Here is a 21,199-nt window from a genome sequence, read left to right as displayed (position 1 = left end):
CTCTGTAGACCAGGCTGGTCTCGAACTCACAGAGATCCGCCTGTCTCTGCCTCCCAAGTGCTGGGATTAAAGGCGTGCGCCACCATCGCCCGGCTCTCCATAACTCTTAATCATAATGTATATCTAAGATATCGTATTCCCCTCGGAGACCCTGTCTGCCTAAACAAACAAACAAACAAGCAAAAAAAAAATTCCCCACTAATCCTGCAAGGCATTCACTACCAATCAGATTTTACATATAATCAGATATTTGTGTTTCTCACTACTGTTTATTTCAGGGACATAAACTTCATACAGAATTGATGGCAGCTGTCTACCTTATCACTGAATCCCCACAGTTAGCACAATGCCGATCATTAATATCTAGGAATGCTCAATATTTAATTATCAAAAAGTGTTTGTATCTTTCTGTCTTATTAAGTTATCATAATCTCAACAGAATAAGAACCTTACTTCTCCAGCACCAACAGAGGGTGTCTCTACTTTGTTCGTTCCCCCAGAGTCTCCTTATTCCCTTATCTACACCTGCCAGTCAGCTCAGCAACTCCTCAGCCCAGGCCCCTGCCCTATCTGATAAACTGTATCTCATTGTCATGGCCCCGGCCTCTGTCCTAACCCTTGGCTCTATGTTATGGTGTCCATCCCTTCTTAACTGATGGCTACCCTATCCCTAAAGACATCTATGACAGTGCCCTCCAGTGGGGCTCCTGCAGTTTTCCTACGAACACCGCCATGTGCCTAGAGGCCAGGGAGAGAGGTCCAGTCTCTCAACTTCAACCTACTACTGACCCCCAACAGTAAAAATGTATACATTAAATAATTTCTAGGTGCCAGACATCTCTATAAGCTCTTCCCATTTACTGTCAAACATCATCTTTACAAGTGATGAGCTCAATTTTACAAAAGTTTTCAAACCTAGTCCATAGTAGAAAGGAAACAAAGAATCTAGGGGGAAAATGGTACCAGATATGAGAAAATCTAATGCTCCCTTTATTCATTGCCACAAAAGGCACACACACACATACAGAGAGAGACACACACACACACGGAGACACACATACAGAGACACAGTCACACGAACGCTCCTACACTTGTGTGAGCCCTGGACTATTTGTATTGGGATTATCCATGAACAAAGCAGCCCTAGTTTCTACCTTGTAGCCTTAAACAAACAGTGGTTATGCCAAACAAACAATGATAATACAAGGTGTCGAGTATTTTAATGAGTACCTGCTGCCTCAGGAGAACAGAGAGTTAGAGAACAAAACTGCGAAGTGAAAGCCAGGGACACATGGGCAGAGCTGGCTGTGTAAGAGTATATGCGTGGGTGGAAGGAAGGAGGGGGCACATTTCAGGCAGGACATTATGCAGGTTTGAGTGAAGATGGACCATGGTTCATTTGAGGCGATGAAAGGGATGGGTGCAGCTGAATTACAAGCTGGGCGTAGGTAGTGGAGAGATGTAGGGAGCACAGGTTCCATGCAGGGCTCTGCAACCCCAACCCAAAACAAGGAGGCTCCAGGGAAGCATTTGAGCAAAGAAACAGTGGATGCGATTTGTATTTCAGAAACCACACTCTGCCTCAGAAGAATGGTCTGAGCTGCACCTCACCCCTCCAGGTCAACAGCAACGTAAAGCACAGAGGAGTTGTGGGCCATTGTGGCCACTGCAGCAACAGGAGAGGTTTAGGTGCATCTGGGGCAAACTCCGGATGCAGCGGCACCAAAGCACGGCCGGGCTCAGCCTCTGTGCAGAGCTGGGCCAGAGCTGGCATTCAGGAAGCTGACCCCCGGCACAGAGGCTTCTCCAGGAAGGGAGGTGGTGCCAAGCTTCAACCCCCTGCTAGAAGGCCCACACTTTGGCTCTCTCCCCAATTCTTTAGGCTCCTCGCTGCTAAGCCAATTGACACAGAAAAGACCTCACCTCACAGGGAGGTTCAGGGTGAGGGGATCCAAAGAGCACAGACTTTCTCTATTTACAGGCGAGCGGTTACTCTGTGCAGAATGAGTAATATGGAAAAATCCAACATGGGGGCTATTAAAAGGTCCTGCAATATAAAGTATGGATGTATGCCACATACGATTAGATAAAGAGCACACTGTAAAAACATCCACTGCCAAGAACCAGAACACTGAGAAAGAATTGGTTCTCTGCTCTCAAGACACTGACAAATTTAGGTTTTAAAAGGAATGAGGGGGAAAAAAAATACAATACAGAATACCAGACTCTGTGGAAGGGGCTGAGAAGCAGCAGAGACAGAAAGGATGAAGATAATTGTGTGTCACACGAAAACAGGAATGGAGGGCAAATAAAACTCAGGATCACAAGCTGCGAAGGACGGAACAGGAGACAAGGAACTATAAATCAGGGTTCCAAGGGGAAAGTTTGAGCCGTTCCCATAAAATGCAAAACAACAAGAGAGAAGAGGGGAGCTCCGTGGGAGGAAGGGATGAAGACTGAGAACTCACAAAGGAAACAGCAAGGGCAGCAGTGCTGACCATCAAGGAAGAAGAAACACGTGCCTGACCCTGCACCCCGCCCCCAAAGGACTCACTGCCAGAAGCAAAGCAGAAATGCCTAAAAACTCAGCATGAATTGGTGAACCGGGAATTCGACACTAGAAAAATGAAGACAACTGAAGTCTCCGGCGCCCGGTGGCTCCCAGAGTGCACTGCTGCATCTCCTGAAAAGTCACATCACACGCTGTCACTTAACTGACTGAAAACTTGACCAAAATGAAGAATCGCAGGTGAGATGGCTATCATATAACTGACTGGTAGCACCAGCTGCACACATGGCCCAGGATGCTATTTAAGAAGACGCGTTACAATTTCAAAATTCTTAACAATACTGTACGATGGATTTTTAAAACCAGATTACACATGTAAAATCCACAGAGGATGAGTATAAAACAAAGGTGAATCAAAGCCAGGAGACCCTCTCTCACTCCTGGAGGAGCTGCTCTTACCAAAAAGACTACCAAATGCTAACTAGAATGTGGAGAAAGGGGGAAGTGGGAAACCCTGCTCCCTGTTGGTGGGGATGTCTAGCAATGGAAGCTACCCAGAGTTTGAAAACAGAGCTATGGGGAGATGGATCAGCAGTTAAGAGCACCAGCTGCTCTTCCAGAAACCTGGATTCAGTTCCCAACACCCACGCGATAACTCGTAACCATCTGTAACTCCAGTTTCAGGGCATCCAATGCCTTCTCCTGGCCCCCATAGGTACTGCAGGCACATGGTACATACATAAACATGCAAACAAAACACTCAAAAACTAGTAAAAAATATATATATATATAACTACCAAGTGATTCAACAATCCCACAAAGGAAAATAAAACCAGTATATCATGGAGACAGCTGCATTTCCAAATTTATCGAAGTTCTGTTCACAACAGTCAAGAGATAGAGACAACAGCAGTTTCTATCAACTGAAAATGGGCACAAAAATATGATATGTACATATCAGGGACCATGATTCAGTCATATAAAGAAGATATGAGATCAGAGCTGGAGAGAAGTCAGTTGTTAAGCTCACATATTGCTCTTCCGGAGGACTGGAGTTCAATTCCTGGTACCCACATTAGGAGCTCACAACCACCCTGCAGCTCCCGCGACAGGGCACGTTACACCCTTGGCTTCTGTAGGCACCTACACTCATGTGCACACGTCCAAATAAAAGCTACGTCATATAACTCAAGATAATTTTTTAAATTACTTTTAAAAGGTGATCCTGTCATTCTTGAGTCTCCTGGTTGTTACCCATTCAACAGGATCACTTACTAAAAAAGGTCCTAGGGATGCTGTATACACACAGTAAGTCCAGTGACCTACTGGGTCAGCTGAGCCTATAAGCCAGGACGAGCAGGCAGAGTACTCCAGATGCTCCCACAGACGCTGCAGCAGAGGCAGGCGGAGTGGAGCCAGCAGGCTGTGACTCAGTGGTGCCTCCGGCGAAGCTCTGTTTCAATCTCCTCTCCCCTTGCCCTTCTCAGCCTCCTTCTCTGCACCAACCTCTTCCCCCATTTTCCCAAAAGTGTAGACTTGTCACAGCTCAGGCCTTTGCTCATGGACACCGTTTGTGTCACACACTCAACAGATTGCCATGGGAACACACACACACACAAAGACTTGCCACCTGAGGCTCTAGGTCTTACCCTGATTCCTCTGTTTGGGTCCCCTCTCTCTGCCATGAGCCCCACCCTGTCCTACCAAAGTCAAAGTACAGGCTCCTTTGCTTCTCTCAATCCTCGCTGCCTCTTCCTGAACCTCTCATTCATATTTTCTATCTTGTCTTATGATTATACATAGACTTTATCCTTCTTGACAAATCTTATGAGATAGGAATTACCTTTCCTTTGTGCCCCCTTAAAGACTCTCAGTGTCCTGGTCATGCGAGTTGTTCAGTAGGTATCTGCTACTGAGCGTTTTTCTGTATTCCATAGAAGCCATGGGGCAGGAAGAGCCTTCCCGGGCTAGCCCATGCCTTCACAGCTGTTTCCACCCACATGGCCTCCCAGCAGCTTCAGAAGACCCTCTAGGATGACGATGCTTCAGGTGACCACCCTGACGATCTGTCCAACTGACAGGAAACCAAAACTGGAGTGGGAAGGCAGCCTTCCAGACGAGGGGCTAAAGATCAGATTCTAACAAGTGATGGACAGCAAAATAACAGAAATGTGAGGTGTGTTTTCCCATCTGTTCATAGAGAACACCTCGGCCCAAGATACTAGTTCCCATTCCATCACAGTATTGAGCACACACACGCACACACCCAGGAACATGCACACATCCTTGAGAGTGTGGGAAGGCGTATCTTCCAGGATAACGTGTCATCTCCTGGAGGCTGGACAAAGCAAAGTCACCTCAGTCAGCTCCCAAACACCAGCACAAAGACTCCACTTCCCAAACCCAGGAGCTCGTGGCCCACCCTTGGCACACGCACTCGTGAACGCAGCTGGAGCAAGAGGAATCATACCCGCTGCTCTCCAGGCTCACAGCATTTAGGAGAGCTAGCAGAAGATGCGGTCAGTTTCACCTCATTCAAATCTAACTGTTGCTGTTCGGGCGTCTACTTCCTGTCCCAAAGCACTATTCCAAGCCCAAGCTGAAATTACATTTCTGGATTAATAACGAGAGCAGGAAAATCAATCACATCTGCCCTGGGAATGAACCCCAAACCCAAGCAGCCACACCGAGGAATTTGTGAGCTGAGCTTAGAGTCAACTTTAATTCTGAAGGAAATGAACCTTTAAGAAGAAAATTCAAATAACAAGCTATGTAGACAAAACATTAATCTACACTGCCCTAATAAATTTGGGGGCCTTTTCGAGTACTTCCCGTGCGTGGATATTTGCCAGAGCAGAGCTGCTCTGATAAGATGGCGTGAGGCCAAAGGCTGCATAATAGAGGCATCTGCACTCAGCCTGCAGCAAGCCCTCAGCTTCCCCTTCCCTCCCTCCTAAGGAGTATCTGCATATCCACTTTCTGTGTAGGATTCCCACCCCCAGCACACCTGGAGGCTTGCAGACTGAAATCTAGCTACTACCACGGATGAAAAAGCTCTGGACCAAGCTACAACAGTACCACCCATACCCTGAGGAGGAACCACCAGAGGACAAGGCCAGAGCAAGCCAATGCTGTGCATGGCTGCCCAGAGGGAAAGAAGCTCGGCACTACAGCAGTGCAGCTCTGCACACACCTCTGCAGCTCCTGCAGCACCTCGCACGCAAGGACAGCAGAAGTGTAGGTGTGATTCTAAAATTCCCGAGAGCCACTTAACAAAAAGAAAGAAATGTGAAATTAATGCTCACCATATTTTCTTAAACTCAATATATCTGAGAAAATGTTATTGTAATCTCCAAACATACCCAAATGGGATATTTGAACTTTTTCATACTAATGTCCTCAAAACCAGGTATTTTGCAGCCAACAACACACCTGACTTCAGACTTGTCACATTTCAGATGCTCTCTGGCACCTGACTAGTGGCTACCATGGCAACTGCTCCAAAGTGTCCATTATGACCGTTGTTGCGGAAGAAATACAAAGGCTCCAAAACCCAAGACTGTAATTGATCCTCAAAGTCCCCAGAGAAAAATAACATAGATGGATTTTACAGACCACAAATAAAGCCCAAGAAAGAGAAACTGACTTCTTTATTGCACATCAACCATGAACGGAGCTAGAGATATTTATTTCTGTTCAGCTTTAAGTCCAGAGCTGCAAAGGGGAGTGTTTCATGCATGTGCACTTACAGAAAAAAAGCATACCATTAGGCCCGCCTCATTCGGAATGGAGCAAACTCCCGGTTCCCCATGATATTTAAATCTATGCCTAGTTGCTTCTTCCAAATAATCTCACCCATTCTCTTGGGGCAGCTGGAAACCCCGTTCCCTCTTCCACTAGTCTGGTATAACCTCTCCTTGCCCATCACACAGCAGCCAGGCAGCTCATGCTTGCACTCTACCGCTGGGAGCTACAGAGGGAACCACGAACACAGCTGTACCAGGTTCTTTGTTACAGGCGGAGCCGGAACCCTGCATGAGAACCATTCACATGGCGTGAACTTCTAACCTCGCAGTCACCAGCGAAGTTCCCAAGAAGGGAAAACAAAAACAGCAAGTCATGAAATCCTAGAATAATGAAATTAGAAATTGAACTTTCGATCATTAAAGAGACTTCAATGGTCTTTATCCTTAAAAGATAAAAAATAGAAGGCACCTTACAGAGCCAACTTGATACAGGAAAAAAAAAAAGGCCACAGATTTGAAACTCAATTAAATCTAGATTAAAACACTAACCCAGTCACTGTTTATTTGCTAAGGATGAATAATTTAATTCTTTTAAGTATGCATCATCATCTAGAAAGAAAAATACTCAAAAAGTTATACCTCTAACAGAAAAAAGATACAAAATGCTGCAATTAGCGCATTAGGATATGAACATATCTAACTCCTGAGCCAAAGTTCCGCTCATTCCTGTCATTTATGTAGAAACCCAGAGCTCTGACAGTATCAAAAGCAGGACTCCTGGAATACAAATCTACCTCTGCACTCTCAATATTGGCAGAAGCCAGACAGTAAGAGTGTGGTTACCCTAGTGTGTTTGGGTGCTAACTGCTGTTATCGTGGCTCAGCCGCCTGTAACTCTGTCTTTCCACCACAGCAAGCACCTAACAGTGTCAGCATGGATGCCGAACACATCACAGTGAAATGCAGCCGGAGGCAAGCGTGGGCTCAGCCTGGACATGGAAGGGAAGGATTCCTGGGAGACGAGCACCTGAGCCAGGCAGAGAGGGGAGACCTGGGACAGTCAGTGCGCCTGAGGACAGGATGTGTAGCAGACTTGTGCAGACAGAACCGTGAGTGGAGCCGCTAGGATAAGAAGAGCTGATGGACACATGTGGAGAAGACTGGACACCAAGTAGACATGAGGCGTGACGGCTTCAAAGAGCCAAGGAAAAGCTTGGATTTCATCCCAAGGATGGACAAAGCCTTGTGGTTGGAAATCAAAGACTCAGTGTGAGTAAAGGAGGAGGCAAACCAGAGACTGAGAGTCACGCGGTGACAGTGACCAGAAGAAATAGAAACTTCCCCCTCACCTCTGCTGCCCCTTCTCCAGGGACAAGGGAACCCAGGTAATGACAGCCCCAATAGAAGACTTCCACTGCAAGAAGGCTCTGATTGGACACCCTGGAGTGTGACACTTTCCCTAATACCACACTTCTGGAACCAAGGTTAGAGCAGGCAGCCTGTGCAGGCTCAGGGAAGAATCAGCTATGAAGTTAAACACCGTTCCACAAATACTGGCATCAGGAGCTGAACACAGCATAAATCACACTCCCACAGAACAGGGGAGATGAGATTAGGGCCACGCAATAACAAGTATTCACCACAACCATCACATCTTCAGAAAGACAAAGATTTGAATCTTAGCAGTAACTATTTCTCAAGTTATTCACTTCCTGATCATTTTTAAGCTGGAAAAAAAAAATGGCTTCTGAAAAATCTAGCTCAGGAATGGTGAAGGCTAGAGAGAAGAGAAAATCTGATAGAAAGGTTTCAAATGAAGTCCCAGGACCAGAGTGCCTTGAAGAAACTCTCCGGAAGGCCAACTCTAGACCTGTGGGAAAGCATGGAAAAGGACGGGGATTAGAAGCAGAATTACGGGCTCTTCTAGAATACAATCACACCACTAAGTTTTAAATCCTCTTTAGATTTTTCTTACCCGTGGTCTATAGCACCGGGGCACTCTAAATAATTACACCCGTCAGATAAGGGAATGCAATTCAGAGACCCAAAGGACCTGCAGGAACTCACTCCTTCCTCTTCCACATTAAATCAACCACTTTCTCTCAAAAAGGCTCAGCTCGGACCACTGAAATAGTGTAGCACGGAAAGGTGCCTGGCGCACAAACCTAACGACTTGAGTTCAACCCCCAGGACTCACATGGTGGGAAGAAAGAAAAAGAAGCAACCTGGAGGTGCCCTCTGATCTCCAGATATGCCATGGCATATGCATCCCACATACACACGCGCGCGTGCACGAACACACACACACATACACAAATATGTAAAAATGTGATTTTTTTTTTGGTGGAGAGGGGCAGGCCAGAGTCTTACCGTGTAGCTCTGGATGCCTGGAACATGTTATGTAGGCCGAACTGGCCTTTAACTCACAGAGATCCACCTGCCTCTGCCTCCTGAGTGCTGGGATTAAAGTGTGCACCACCATGCCCACCCAACAAAACTAATATTTTAAAGACTCCCTTCTTCATTTCGTAACCAGTTCCTAATTGTCTCTACATTCTGTCACAGATAACATGTCGGCCAGCATGAACAGGATCTACATACGAGTGTCTGCGGAAGATCGCTCATCTATCAAAAATGAGTTAAAACCCTAAGCCAGCAGAAGAAACTTCAAAAAAGCTGCAGATTTAAGCAGAACTGATGTACTGATGTCAGTGGTAGGAAAATAAATTGCTTTAAGCCTCTGTGTGAAAAGGGTACACGTTAGGAGGGAGACAGAGGAGAAATGGTGTCATCAAGAGTCCCTGCCCATTGCCCCAGCAATGAGCAGGGACAAACCATAAACGCTGGGATTTTAAGGTATACACAGTTTATTGTGCATTCGTGTGTGTTTCCTGTCAAATACCTATTGCGCATGTTCTGTGTCCAGATCACACGCTGCCGGACGCTAAGCTCTGCTCTCGGATCAGGCACAGCACCTGTCTGCGCTCAGAGCTGTTGCCCGGTGGAGCCTGTGAAAGCGCACTCCAGAGTGGGCAAAGGGAGAGAGGTGAGCGCCACACCCAAGGCCTGGCAGTAGGGCCATGCTCCGTTCACAATCGGGCCGCTAAGCACCTGGAGCAACAGGTACGCAACACCCACTCTCTACCCTGAGGATTCGCCCCTGCACCTACCTGTCCACTGAGGGGGGCAGCGGCAGTTGTAAGTGTTGACTCCGTCCACACAAACCCCTCCATTCTGACATTTGTGGTTCGGGCAGTCATCAATATTCCTCTCGCAGGTGCTCCCTTCAAAACCTGGCAAGAGAAGAAGAGAAGAAAATGGGACCTCTTGCGCGAGTGTTCGGCTTCCGCTCACAGGACACCGTCAAAGGCTAGCCCTGCTTCAGGACTTCAGTACATCCCCAGCAGCTGTGCTGCGAAGACATACTGCACAAGGAACACTCCGGTCCTGAATGCCTTGCCCTTCAACATAGCTAGATGATGAAGGCGACTCATTATGCCTCATGCCTTCATGGTTGCCTCACACTGATTTCTGTGAAGTAAAATTGGGGAAGACAAATGTATACTTGGGACAATCATGAACTGGTTCCAAAAACCAGGGTACTAGAGTTTCCCCAGCTCCTAGGTTAGATTCCTAGGAAGAACACACTAATCAATCAATAATTAATTAATTAAAATTTAAGTTTTGGGGGGCTGCACATATAGATTGATGGTAGAGTGCTTCTCTAGACTACAGGGGCCCTAGGTTCAACCCCAGTACCACAAACATGGACATGGGGTGGAGGGAAGGTAAGGAGGAGGCCCAGAGCGAGAAGAAAGGAGAAGGGGAGAGAGGAACTGGACATTTCTGTGAAAGCAGAAAGGGGTGTAGTGGGGCTAAAAGCATGTGAGTGGGGAGAGGAAGGCAGAGGGGGGCAGAGGAGGAAAACCAACCAGATGAAATATGAAAAGGAACCTGTTATTTACATGCTGATTTTTATAAAGGAGTGAAAATATTATAAAGACTTAAACGCCACCTAACTCGAAAATAAAATATTTTAATAAATAAATAGGAGAAAACAGAGTTGTAACAAGAATTTAAGTCTCTAATTTCTTTTTCTTGGACAACAGCTCCGAGGGCTCCAAAGCCGGACAGGCGGGAGGACATGGAGGACACGGAGGACACAGAGCGTGAGGTCTGGAGAGCAGCTGAGCAGACATCTCCGCCTGGAGCTGCTCAGTGCACAGCGCTACAAATGCTGAATCAGCTTCAGGAAACCGGCAAAGGAAGCTGAAGCCACCTGCCCAGCCTGCCTTTCTGGATCGGTAAGTGCCACATCACGAACAAGGTCTGCACTGACAGTCCATACACGCTCTGGGAGAGAAGGCACTGTTACCCAGCGTTACGGACTTTTCACGTTCTTCTCCACACAAAAGCGACATGCTAGAATTGCTGCTGTCTTCCATGTGTTTCCCTGTTCTGAAAAATAAATCTAGGATACTAAACCTCACGTTAACTGCCTGAGGGGTGGATCTCTGTAATTTTTACTCATTTCCTTCCTTGTGTGACCAAACCTCTGGGCTAAGGAAGAGAAGTCTTGTCACACCTTGCTCTGTTCTTTCCTTACCACAAGCTACAATGGACACCACACGATTTTGCTGTGCTGGACCATGGCAGTCATGTAAATGGGTTTAAACCAAGTAGGCAAGAAAGAAAGAATACTTAAAAACAAGTGTGGGAAAGACTGTAGAAACATACACCTTATTAAAAAACATACACTTTTTAAAAAAAAATTACCAAATTACTCCTATTTCGACCATCACATGAAAGTCTTACAAATGAACTAGTGAGCGGATTGCTTAAGCGCACCCCTAACTATGACAAAGTGGGGCTCCTGACTACCGCTCTACCATGCAGCCGCTGCTGGATGGGAGCTGAGGTCTGTGTTCCTGACTTGGGGCTCTTCAGAAAGCCATTTGCTAGAAAGGCTCAAGTTAGGATTTGAATGGCAGGCAAGGGCTAGTTCACCATTACCAGAACCTGTGTGGCCTGGTGATGCTTTAGAAGGTCATGGTTCTAGTTGGATGATTTTTTTTTTTTCAATATGCTACAAGCTGGAGCTGTTTAGGAACAGAACTCTTTTTTTTTTTGGTTTTTCGAGACAGGGTTTCTCTGTGGCTTTGGAGCCTGTCCTGGCACTAGCTCTGTAGACCAGGCTGGTCTCGAACTCACAGAGATCCACCTGCCTCTGCCTCCCGAGTGCTGGGATTAAAGGCGTGCACCACCATCGCCCGGCCAGAACTCTTAACTGAGAAAATGTTTCCATTATTTGGCATGTAAGCAAGCCTGGGGGCATTTTTTTTTTTTTTTTTTGGATAATGATTTTATGTAGGAGGGCCTAGGCCACTGTTAGGAGTGCTGTACTTATACAGGTGGTCCTGGGGTGTATCAAAAACAGACAGAGCAAGCCAGCGTACAGCGTTTCTGCATGGCCTCTGCTCCAGTTCCTGTCTTCAAGTTCCTGCCCCGATTTCATAGATGATGAACTATGATGTGAGTGTAAGCCAAATAAACCCCTTCCTCCCCAGTTTGCTTCCGGTGATGTCTCATCGCAGCAACAGAGACCCTCCTGAGGATATCATCACCTCCCTGATGGAGTCTCTCATGACTGAGACTAAGGCTGGTGAATAAGCTGGCAGGCAAGTGGTAATGCCCTCGGACATCTGCCCAAAGGAGACGACACTGGGACCTTGGCATTGCTCTAGTTAGTGTTACAACTAACTGAGTTTACCAATCACGTGCAAGTTAAGAAGCAGCAACATTTCAATGAAACCAGGGGAGGCAGGAAAGACAATGTTTTCATAGCCGATTATTTTTCAAGATACTTCTTCATCGTCAACGGGTAAGCAGAGGAGAAGGAGATGGGTGGAAGATCTTGAGTTCAGTTTGTTAAAGCAGAGGCTCCGAGGTCAGGCGCCCACACCCAGTTCCCCGTCTGGCAGCAGTGACCTAGGAGACCCAGCAGCACCTCCATCTTCACTCCGGCCCAAGGGACTCGCAGGACCGCGCTCCAGCTGAAATGAGCCGGACATAAAGAGCACTCAACTAAACCAACCACATGCTCACAAGAGCAAGGATTCACTTGGGCCACATATACATAAAAATGAACTGAAAACACCTAAGAGGCCTAGATGAATGTGCTAAAATTATTATAAAAAATACTGGGGAAAATAGGAATGAATCTTTCTAAGTTGAGCCAATCAAAACTTGTTTAAATATGGCCAAAAGCACAAGCAGCAAAAGAAAAATAGATTTCCTCAGATTATCTGAACAACAAGAGAGAGAAGAGCCCACAGAATGGGAGAAAGCATCTGCAAGTCGTACATACAGCAGGACCTGTACCTAGGACATACATACTGCTTAAAACTTATACAGCTAAACAAAAAAATACAGATAACCTGATCACAAAATGACAACGGCTCCAGTGGACATTCCCCAAATACATGCATAAACAATAAGTACAAGAACCACTTCTTGTCATAGCAAGCCATCGGGGAAGTGCAAATCAAAACAAGGAAATGCCGACCTTCACATCCATTGCACTGCAATCATCAGAGCGGCAGACGGTGGCAAGTGCCGGCAGGGACGTGGAAACTGGAAGGAGTGTAGGCAGCCTTTGTGATGCCGAGTCTGGCCACTCCTAATAGGTCAGCAGCTTCCATTCCAGGTAGAGAGACCCACAGGGAGTGAAAACACAGACCAGCAGAAAACATACTCAAGAGTATTCACAACAGAATACGAGGCTCAAATGCCAATCATCTGAAAACTGTGGCAAGACTGACCAAGCGAGTGTTAGACAGCAAGGAAAGGAATAGAGAGTCGGTGCCTCCTACCGTGTGGTAGGACGTGGAATCACAGTGAGTGAGTGCGGCCAGTTACGGCTGCCCACATAGGGAAGGTGTCTATCTATACAACATGTCCACAATAGGCGGACAGAGCCACCAAGTCCAACAGCAGTCGCCCAGTGCTGGAGGGAGCCAGGAAGCATGGGTGGCATATAATAGCCGGTATGTGGTTCTGGAGCAGGAAAACATTAGAAAATTAATCGTGGAGATGGTGACACATATCTGTAAGTCTACTAAGGAAGAGCCCCACAGAACTGCACGTTTATAGGAGGAAATTGTATGGTGTGTAAATTATATCTCAATAAACCTGTTAGTCTAGGGGAAGGCTCTTAAACATATGAGCTCATACTATTTTGCACCAAGGAGATTAGAGCATCCACTAGAGATCACCCCCTTTAAGCCTCTTATGTTACAAATGAGGAAGCTGAGGGCCACTGGGCTGGGCTCACTAGCCCAGGATTGCGTGGCAGTAAGCAGAGGCCAGGAGAGAACCCAGAGCGCTACTGGTTTAGTCAGGATGTTTTATGAGACTCCAGAGCTTCCCTCCAATGAAGTGCCCATGTTAAAATAATGAGAGATCTAGGACTCCTTCTGGAAAGGGCTAACAGATTCTTGGAAGAAACTGTCTATCCAAAAATCGGGGAGGGGCAGTAAGTTACAAACATCATTTCTTAAAAATGTTTCAGGGGGAAGGAGTAACAGACGGATCAGATGGAGGAGTGGGTGGATGGGTGTCACAGTAGCAGAAGGGCTCCCACAGCCAGCTGCACTAAAGAGTCCACTGCTAAAAGCCAACTCACATCCTTAAAAGGCCAAAAGGATAAAATTAAACTTAGAAGGGCCAGTTTGAGGCTGCGCCTTTATGAAACCGTGGGCCACTCTGCCGAGTAACACTTGCAGTGAGGAGCAGGCGGAAAGTCTTTGAAGTCATCCTCCCACACAGAGAGAGCCTCTCTCAGGAGAGCTGGTGCCTTCCCATCTTCAAGCCCTCTGTATGGGGGTGGAGAGCAGTGGGGCCGGGGAAGGGGTAAGTGAGATGGCATTCAGGACAGACTGGGAGTCTTCAGGAAGGATGGAAAGTGGGGGACGTGGAGCTGGAGAAGAGCAAAAGAGAAGCCATCTTTGAAGTCTCACAAGAGCAAAGCTGCCAGGTATGATCAGAAGAAGATGCAAGAGAACAGCACGTGGTCCTGAGTGTGAAAACGCTAGAGAGAATGACTGCTGTTTGTACTTGAGCTCTGCACACACAGAGCAGAGAAGGCACACCACGCGTTCAACCTCCACTTCATGTCAGAACACAACATATAATCAGCCTGCACAGTGTGCGGGGCCTTGTACCTTTACAAGGAGGAGTTTTTATTGACAGCAGTGGACAGACCAGATGGAGTTTTCTGAGACGGAAAGAGAGATGCAGGAGAGAAGGAAAAAGGTCTGGTCTGTTGAGGACTTTTCGTTCCAACTGTGAACTCAGAACTGCCGCATGCACAGAGAAGGAGCCCACAGTGTTCTGATTGCTTGTGTCGTTTGTAAAAATAGCTACACACACAAAACTCCTAACTCATTTTCCACATTGGTTGGCTTGGGCCCAAACATCCTGGGAGCCATGTGCTTCACGCCGTATTTGTCATGTAGGAAGGACTGCAGCTGGGTGCTCCGCTCAGGGCTTCTGCTGAGAAGGCTAAGAGACAGAAGCTCACGAAGTATCTGGGTTATTGACAGCTACTGATCCTAGAAGCTGGACTATGGCTTCTGGGCCCATTCTCAGAGTTTCCTGTTGATACTCTTTCTTTCCCTCCCTCTACAGAGGTTGCACACGCTGAATCACTTTTGTGGCATGAATTCCTTCCTCCTGGGTCCTGCCACACTGCAGTCAACACTGTAACTACAGTGCTCTGCGCGGGTAAAAAAAATCAGAACAAAACAAAGAAGGCACCTTAACCATACAAACATAATCACTAACTTATGTGCTACCTCCAACTGACAGAGCTGAAAACACTCCAAAATTATTTTTATCCAGAATTGGAGTCCATGAACAAAAGCAGCCAAACCTGAGATGCAGGATTCCAGACAGGAAATGAGATCAGCTACACCCGCCGTACTGACATGACATTACACTCGGTCAGTCAAGAAGTGTTTGCAGGCCTGTCCCATGTGGGCCCGTGTGGGACAGTGCTCAGTGAAGCTAAGCGAGGACCCTAGCGGTCACAGAGCAGAGGAGCGGCAGTCGAGCTTGGAAACGACAGACAATAAACAACAGGCACACTGAAGTAAATGATATAGTTACAAATTATACGGTACGAAGCCAAGTGTCACAGAAAAAGAAAACAAAAATGCAGGCCAGGGCCGGTCATTGAGGGGTTGCAGGGAATGGCTACAATTTGAAATCGAGCGGTCAGGGTCCAATTATTAGTGCAAAGACAGCAGTGCGGCAGGAAAACGGTCAATCAGGGGAGGTCGGGAGAGCTTGGCCAACAGCTCTGTGTCTCTGACTTGGTCTCCCCATTGTGACAGAGCAGGGGCAAGGGAGGGGGGTGAGAAGGGAACTACATTAAGAAAGAACTTAGAAAAATCAAGTCTCGGTAGACTACCCCCCAGGGAAGCTTGACAGAACACTTTCCAGACCTCGCCTGGGATGGGAGAGAAAGTCTTTGGCACTCTGGAAATACCTACTTACTCACGGGCTATGCGCCATCCACTCCTTTATGCACACATCCAAGCAGGTCACCTAGCTCAGATCACGCAATCCGGGAGGCAAGCGCTAGTCTAGTGAACAGCGCTCTCCTCTCTGTGCGCCGTACAGCAGGGCTACTGCGCAACAACAGTGCTTGGTTATGATGGGACAGTCTTCTTTTCCTCATAAACTTTTCATTTTAATCCAAACTGCTCAGAGCATTTGATGAGACGTCACACACTCCAAAGCACCCCAAGAAGCCAATGAGCATGGCAGTGTGGCGGCCACAGTGTGACAGCCACCAGGTACACAGGGCTCTGGCTTGGGAAATGGTCTGCCTGGTGAGTTCCAGGGCCCTGCGTCTACCTACGCATTAGCTGCGCAATGCTTAGTGAATGACTTACTGTGCCAGGCTTCAGTTAACTTCATCCGAGAAAACGCAGGAAAAAAGCCTATCTGCAGGGTTAGGGGTGTGTGTATGCACACACACAGCACACACGCATGCACACACGCATGCACACACGCATGAGCACACAAGCCCATGCATGCATGATAAGCACAGCACAAAACCCAGGCAAACCTCCTTACTCCACCACTCCAGCCCTGGCAGCCCATGGGCTGCGGAATCCCTGGTTATTTCCGTTCTCAAGCAGGAGCTGCTATTCTCATTTGACGAGGTTTTCCTGGACACTCAGAATCCCCCGAGGTTCATACGAGCCTAGCGGATAACAATGCAGAACAATGGGGTGGATAATCACTCTCTCCCAGCTAAAGACTTCCTTTATTGACTTCTCTGACTTCCTGTCAATACTGTGCTGCCAAGTCAGTCTCCTGTTCTAGGCAACTATTAAAAGCAATTTTCTTGAAACTAAAAATGGCATATAGCCCCTGTCATAAATCACACTAATTTCAATTATGAGCCACTTCGGCGATTACAACATTAGGCTATTCGAATGTTTGCAATATTAAAATATTTGCAAAGGAAGCTGTTTATATTTCTATTTCTGTTTTTAGCTCTTAAAATGTAAACAAATACAAGAGCAAAGAAAGATATCTTAGTTATTCCTTCTGCAAGATAATGAAGGTGATAGCAAGTCTTAATAAACATTTAGTATCTAGAATGATAGCATTATCTATTCTTTATTGAAAGAGAAACTAAAGCAATATGTACTTCCTTGTGTCTTAAGTGGCTAGTGTGATTTAGGGTTCTGACAGCGTCTCCTGCTGCTGTATCAAAGACATGGAATGATATCTACAACACAGCAGTTAGTCAATCAAGTTTTACCAAATAAAATCAACCAAATCAAAAGGTCTAGAGCAGTGGTTCTCAGCCCATGGGTCATGACCTTGGGCCACAGATCAGATACCCTGCACATCAGATATTTACAACTCATAACAGTAGCAAAATTACAGTTATAAAGTAGCAACAAACATAATTTTATGCTTGGGAGTCACCATGACATGAGGAACGGTATTAAAGGCTTGGGGATCAACCATGACATGAGGAACGGTATTAAAGGGTCACAGCATTAGGGAGGTTGAGACCACTGCTCTAAAGAGAGTTCAATAGTTAAGAGCACTTCCTGATCTCGGAGAGGACCTGGTTCGGTTCTCAGAACCCACATGGTGGCTCCTAACTACCTGTGAACTCCAGTTCCAGGGGATACAATGCCTCTTATGACCTTGGGAACCAGGCACACAAGTGGTACACAGACATATATGTAGTCAAAACACTTTTAAACATAATGTAAAATAAATCAAAAAATACGGTTTAAATAAATAAGTTACCATTTGGTTTTATATCAAGGATTGACCTATGACCTTTAACCTCCTAAAGATGAAGCACACAAGCCCATTATATGCGAGCCATATTCTCCACACCAGAATCTAAGCTCCCACTCGAAGAGTGGCTGAGCAGCTTCTTTCTGGGGCAATCCTGCTTAGTTAGCACATTACACACACACACCCCACACGCAGTTTTCCTTCTTTTGTTTTTGTGCTAAGGGAATTTGTATAAAAACAGGATCTTTGTTGCTTAGTAATTCATCTGCTCCAGCTGCCTGTGCTCTGTTCCCAATCAAAATTCTTGGTTTTCAGCCCCCTCATCACTTGTACACTGAGCGAAGTGAACTGGCCAGCCTTGTTCCTTTCTCCCCCCTAAGGAACACCAGGCGCTAGGCTCCCAGACACGACTCCTCTGTGCTTCAACCTTGGGCTGTGTGTGCTTAGGCCCTCGACAGCCAAGAGTAAGGCAAAGGGCTCCGCCTGGATTAGACTCTCCCACACCGCCGATCAGAAAAACTTCACTGGCTAGCAGAAGTCTTCAGCTTGATGGTGGGAGGGCCATCCTCACATGAAGGTGGGAAGGGCCACCCCACATGTCAAGGTGGGAAGGGTCAGCCCCTATGTCAAGGTGGGAAGGGCCACCCCCTATGTCAAGGTGGGAAGGGTCAGCCCCTATGTCAAGGTGGGAAGGGTCAGCCCCTATGTCAAGGTGGGAAGGGTCAGCCCCTATGTCAAGAAAGATACACAGGAAAGGTAAATACTCAGCTGGGAACAGAAGCATAAAGGAGAGCTGATCCTCAAGTCTTGGTGTTACTTCGGCTTACTAAACACACGCCCTCTCTGTCTCTGTCTCTGTCTCTGTCTCTGTCTGTCTGTCTGTCTGTCTGTCTGTCTCTCTCTCTCTCTCTCTCTCTCTCTCTCTCACACACACACACACACACACACACACTTCCCCACGTGTGTCTGTCACAGTATTCCCCACTCCAGATCTGCCTGGCCCTTTCCCAGAGCTGTTTCTCCAGTTTCTTCTCACTGTTTCTCCAAAAGGAACAACAAACAATTTCCTAAGCACTCATCATCATAAACTCTGACATGCTAAATTACACCCTGCTCTATTTATGGACCCCAGTAAGCCCATAAAACCCCTCCCTTACCAGAACCCACCCCACACAACGCTCTCACTTCCCCTTTTCCCTGCTTTAGGATACTTCCTAAAGGAGGATCTAGGCCAGGCGCACCCTCCACCTCCATCCTGAGATGGGTTTGCCCCCAATTCTCAAAGGCCTAGGGAGCTCTTTACCTGGAAGACAGTTGCATTCAAAAGTGAAGTCACCAGTCTGACGGCAGGTGCCTCCGTTGACACAAGGCGAGGGTGCACAGGGCACATAGGGGCTGTCACAGTGCTGGCCTGTGAAGCCCTGGGGACACTGGCATCGGTAGGAACCAGGAACGTTGATGCAGGTGCCTCCATGTTGGCAGCGTCCTGGAATGTCACATTCATTGATATCAGTTTCACACTTCTGTCCTGTGATGCCTGCTGGGCATATGCAGGAGAACTGGTTGGCTGCGGAGGTACAGGTGCTCCCGTTTGCACAGGGATGAGACAGACAGGCATCTGTCCACTGGCACTGCTTCCCTGAAGAAAGGAAAACAGAACTCAGTACCCATCACACTCAGTTGTTCCCTCTCCCACACAGCAAGTAACGCAGGGGCTTACACGGAGACCCCTGGACTTTCGATCTTACAGAGCACATGAGTGTCACCTCAAGCTCTTCAGACACACAATGTTCTCCAGACGCTCCCCAAGGTCCTTAGGGGAGACTCAAGACTCTGAGGGTAAGGCACACAAGGGGACTGGGTGCTGCCTACATGAAGCCAGCCCTGCAGGACTCCAGTAATCCCATGGCACAGGTAGGCCCTACCTCCCAGTCTTTGCTGAAGCTGCTCCTCACCTGGGAATGCCGGCTGCCTCTTCACTTACCTGGTGGAATCTCCCTTCTACTGACAACACCGCCCAGCAGCTGCTACCTCCGTCAAACCATCCTTAATGCCCGCCCCCAAGTGTGCTGTCTCCTTCAACCATGCCAGCCACCACAGCACAAGGCTGGGTGCCCACAACAGGCTCTCAACCATGTCTGCTGATTGAATACAACATATTTTTCATACTATATGGTTATTAAATTGAGCTCTTAGGTGACAGAAACGAGTCAACACTAACTACTTTTTTCTTTAAACAACAGATCCAACCTAATTTTCTGAGTAATAATTTTAAATTTTGGCCTACAGATTTATAGAACTGTTGTTTTAGTGTTTTAGCATTGTGCCAGGAGCCAAAATGACAGACAATTTTTCTTTTTTCACCAAGCTGAGGAGAGAAAGAGGAATTTGAGAGGCTGGAAAGCCAGTCCCGGAGTGTCAGGGGAGGTTTTAGGAAGCAAACAACCATACTTGTAGGCATCTGACCTCATTCTTTCTCCTCTTCTGCCCCTTAACAATTCTCAAAAGGTAGAGGATATGTTAACTGCAAGTCTTACAAATGAAGAAGTGGAATATAAAAAGATTCTCAATGCCTCAATATGGCAAAATGCTATTCTTGAATTATTTTCCTTCTATACTTTTATAAAGTACTTCACATACATTTTATGTTCTCTTAATCACATTTTGTATCTTTTATTTGCTTGCAATGGCTAACACTTACCTATTAACAGAGCTTTAAATGTCCCTGATCCTTTTCCATATCCCACCCTATATCCTAATGCTAAACTGTACGCTGGAGCTTGGGAGCCTGATGTGGTGGTCTGAGTCAGACATGTCCCTCACAGGCTCAAGTATCTGAGTACTTGGTCCTCAGCCGGTGGTTCTCTTTGGGAGAGGAGCCCCTGCTGGAAGAAGTACACAGAAGAGGGCAAGCTGTCACAGCGGGCAATCTCACCTCACTTCCACTCTGCTAGTTTCTATCTATGGCTGAAAAGCGATCAGACAACTTCCTGGTCTGGCTACCTGCCATGCCTTCCTAGCAACTATGGATCCTCCCTCTGGAGCCATAGGCCCAAATAAACTCTTCTATAAGTTGCTTTGGTGGTGAATGACACACCTGAGGAGTGAGACACTCGGATCCACATGAGCACAGGAGGGCTGCTGCTGAGAATGGGAAAGAAGAGGCTCAAGCTGAATCCATTACCTGTAAAGCCGACTTGGCAGGTGCACTCGTAGGTGTCCTGGCTGAGCATGTGGCAGGTCCCTCCATTCTGACAGGGGGGTGACACAAAGCAGGGGTGAGAGGTCGAGTATTGGCAGTCCTCTCCCGTGAACCCTGGAGCACATAGGCAGGTGGCTTTCCCCAACATGGCCTGGGTCACACAAGTGCCACCATTTTGACAGCGGTTCTTCTCACAAGGGTCTCGATGTTGACAATATTCTCCCAAAAACCCCTCTGGACATCTGTATTTAAAAAAAAAAAACTATGAAAAACACCTGACTTCTTGTGAGTCCACAGACCAGAAGCTGTTATACATGCAAGAAAATATTTGGGTGTGAACAGAGACATCTGGGAGTACATACAGCCTGCAAAATCCAACTTCAGGAATAGAGACATCTGGGGGTA

The 21,199-nt window shown here is 47.0% G+C and overlaps 1 protein-coding gene across 1 annotated transcript in view; it reads right to left on the bottom strand.

Moving 5' to 3' along the window:
- Notch2 (notch 2) overlaps positions 1–21,199 on the bottom strand; it is a 140,441-nt gene that overhangs the window by 60,142 nt on the left and 59,100 nt on the right. Inside the window, exons 3-5 of the mRNA XM_013349913.2 lie at positions 20,777–21,036; positions 18,896–19,231; positions 9,426–9,548 (exon numbers count right to left, since the gene is read on the bottom strand). Coding sequence (XP_013205367.1) covers positions 9,426–9,548; positions 18,896–19,231; positions 20,777–21,036 — 719 coding nt within the window. The remainder of the gene's footprint in view (positions 1–9,425; positions 9,549–18,895; positions 19,232–20,776; positions 21,037–21,199) is intronic.

Source organism: Microtus ochrogaster, chromosome 21, assembly GCF_000317375.1.
Source record: "Microtus ochrogaster isolate Prairie Vole_2 chromosome 21, MicOch1.0, whole genome shotgun sequence".
Lineage (NCBI taxonomy): Eukaryota > Metazoa > Chordata > Mammalia > Rodentia > Cricetidae > Microtus > Microtus ochrogaster.
The sequence above is the reverse complement of the archived record's forward strand: the minus strand, read 5'-3'. Positions and strand labels throughout refer to the sequence as shown.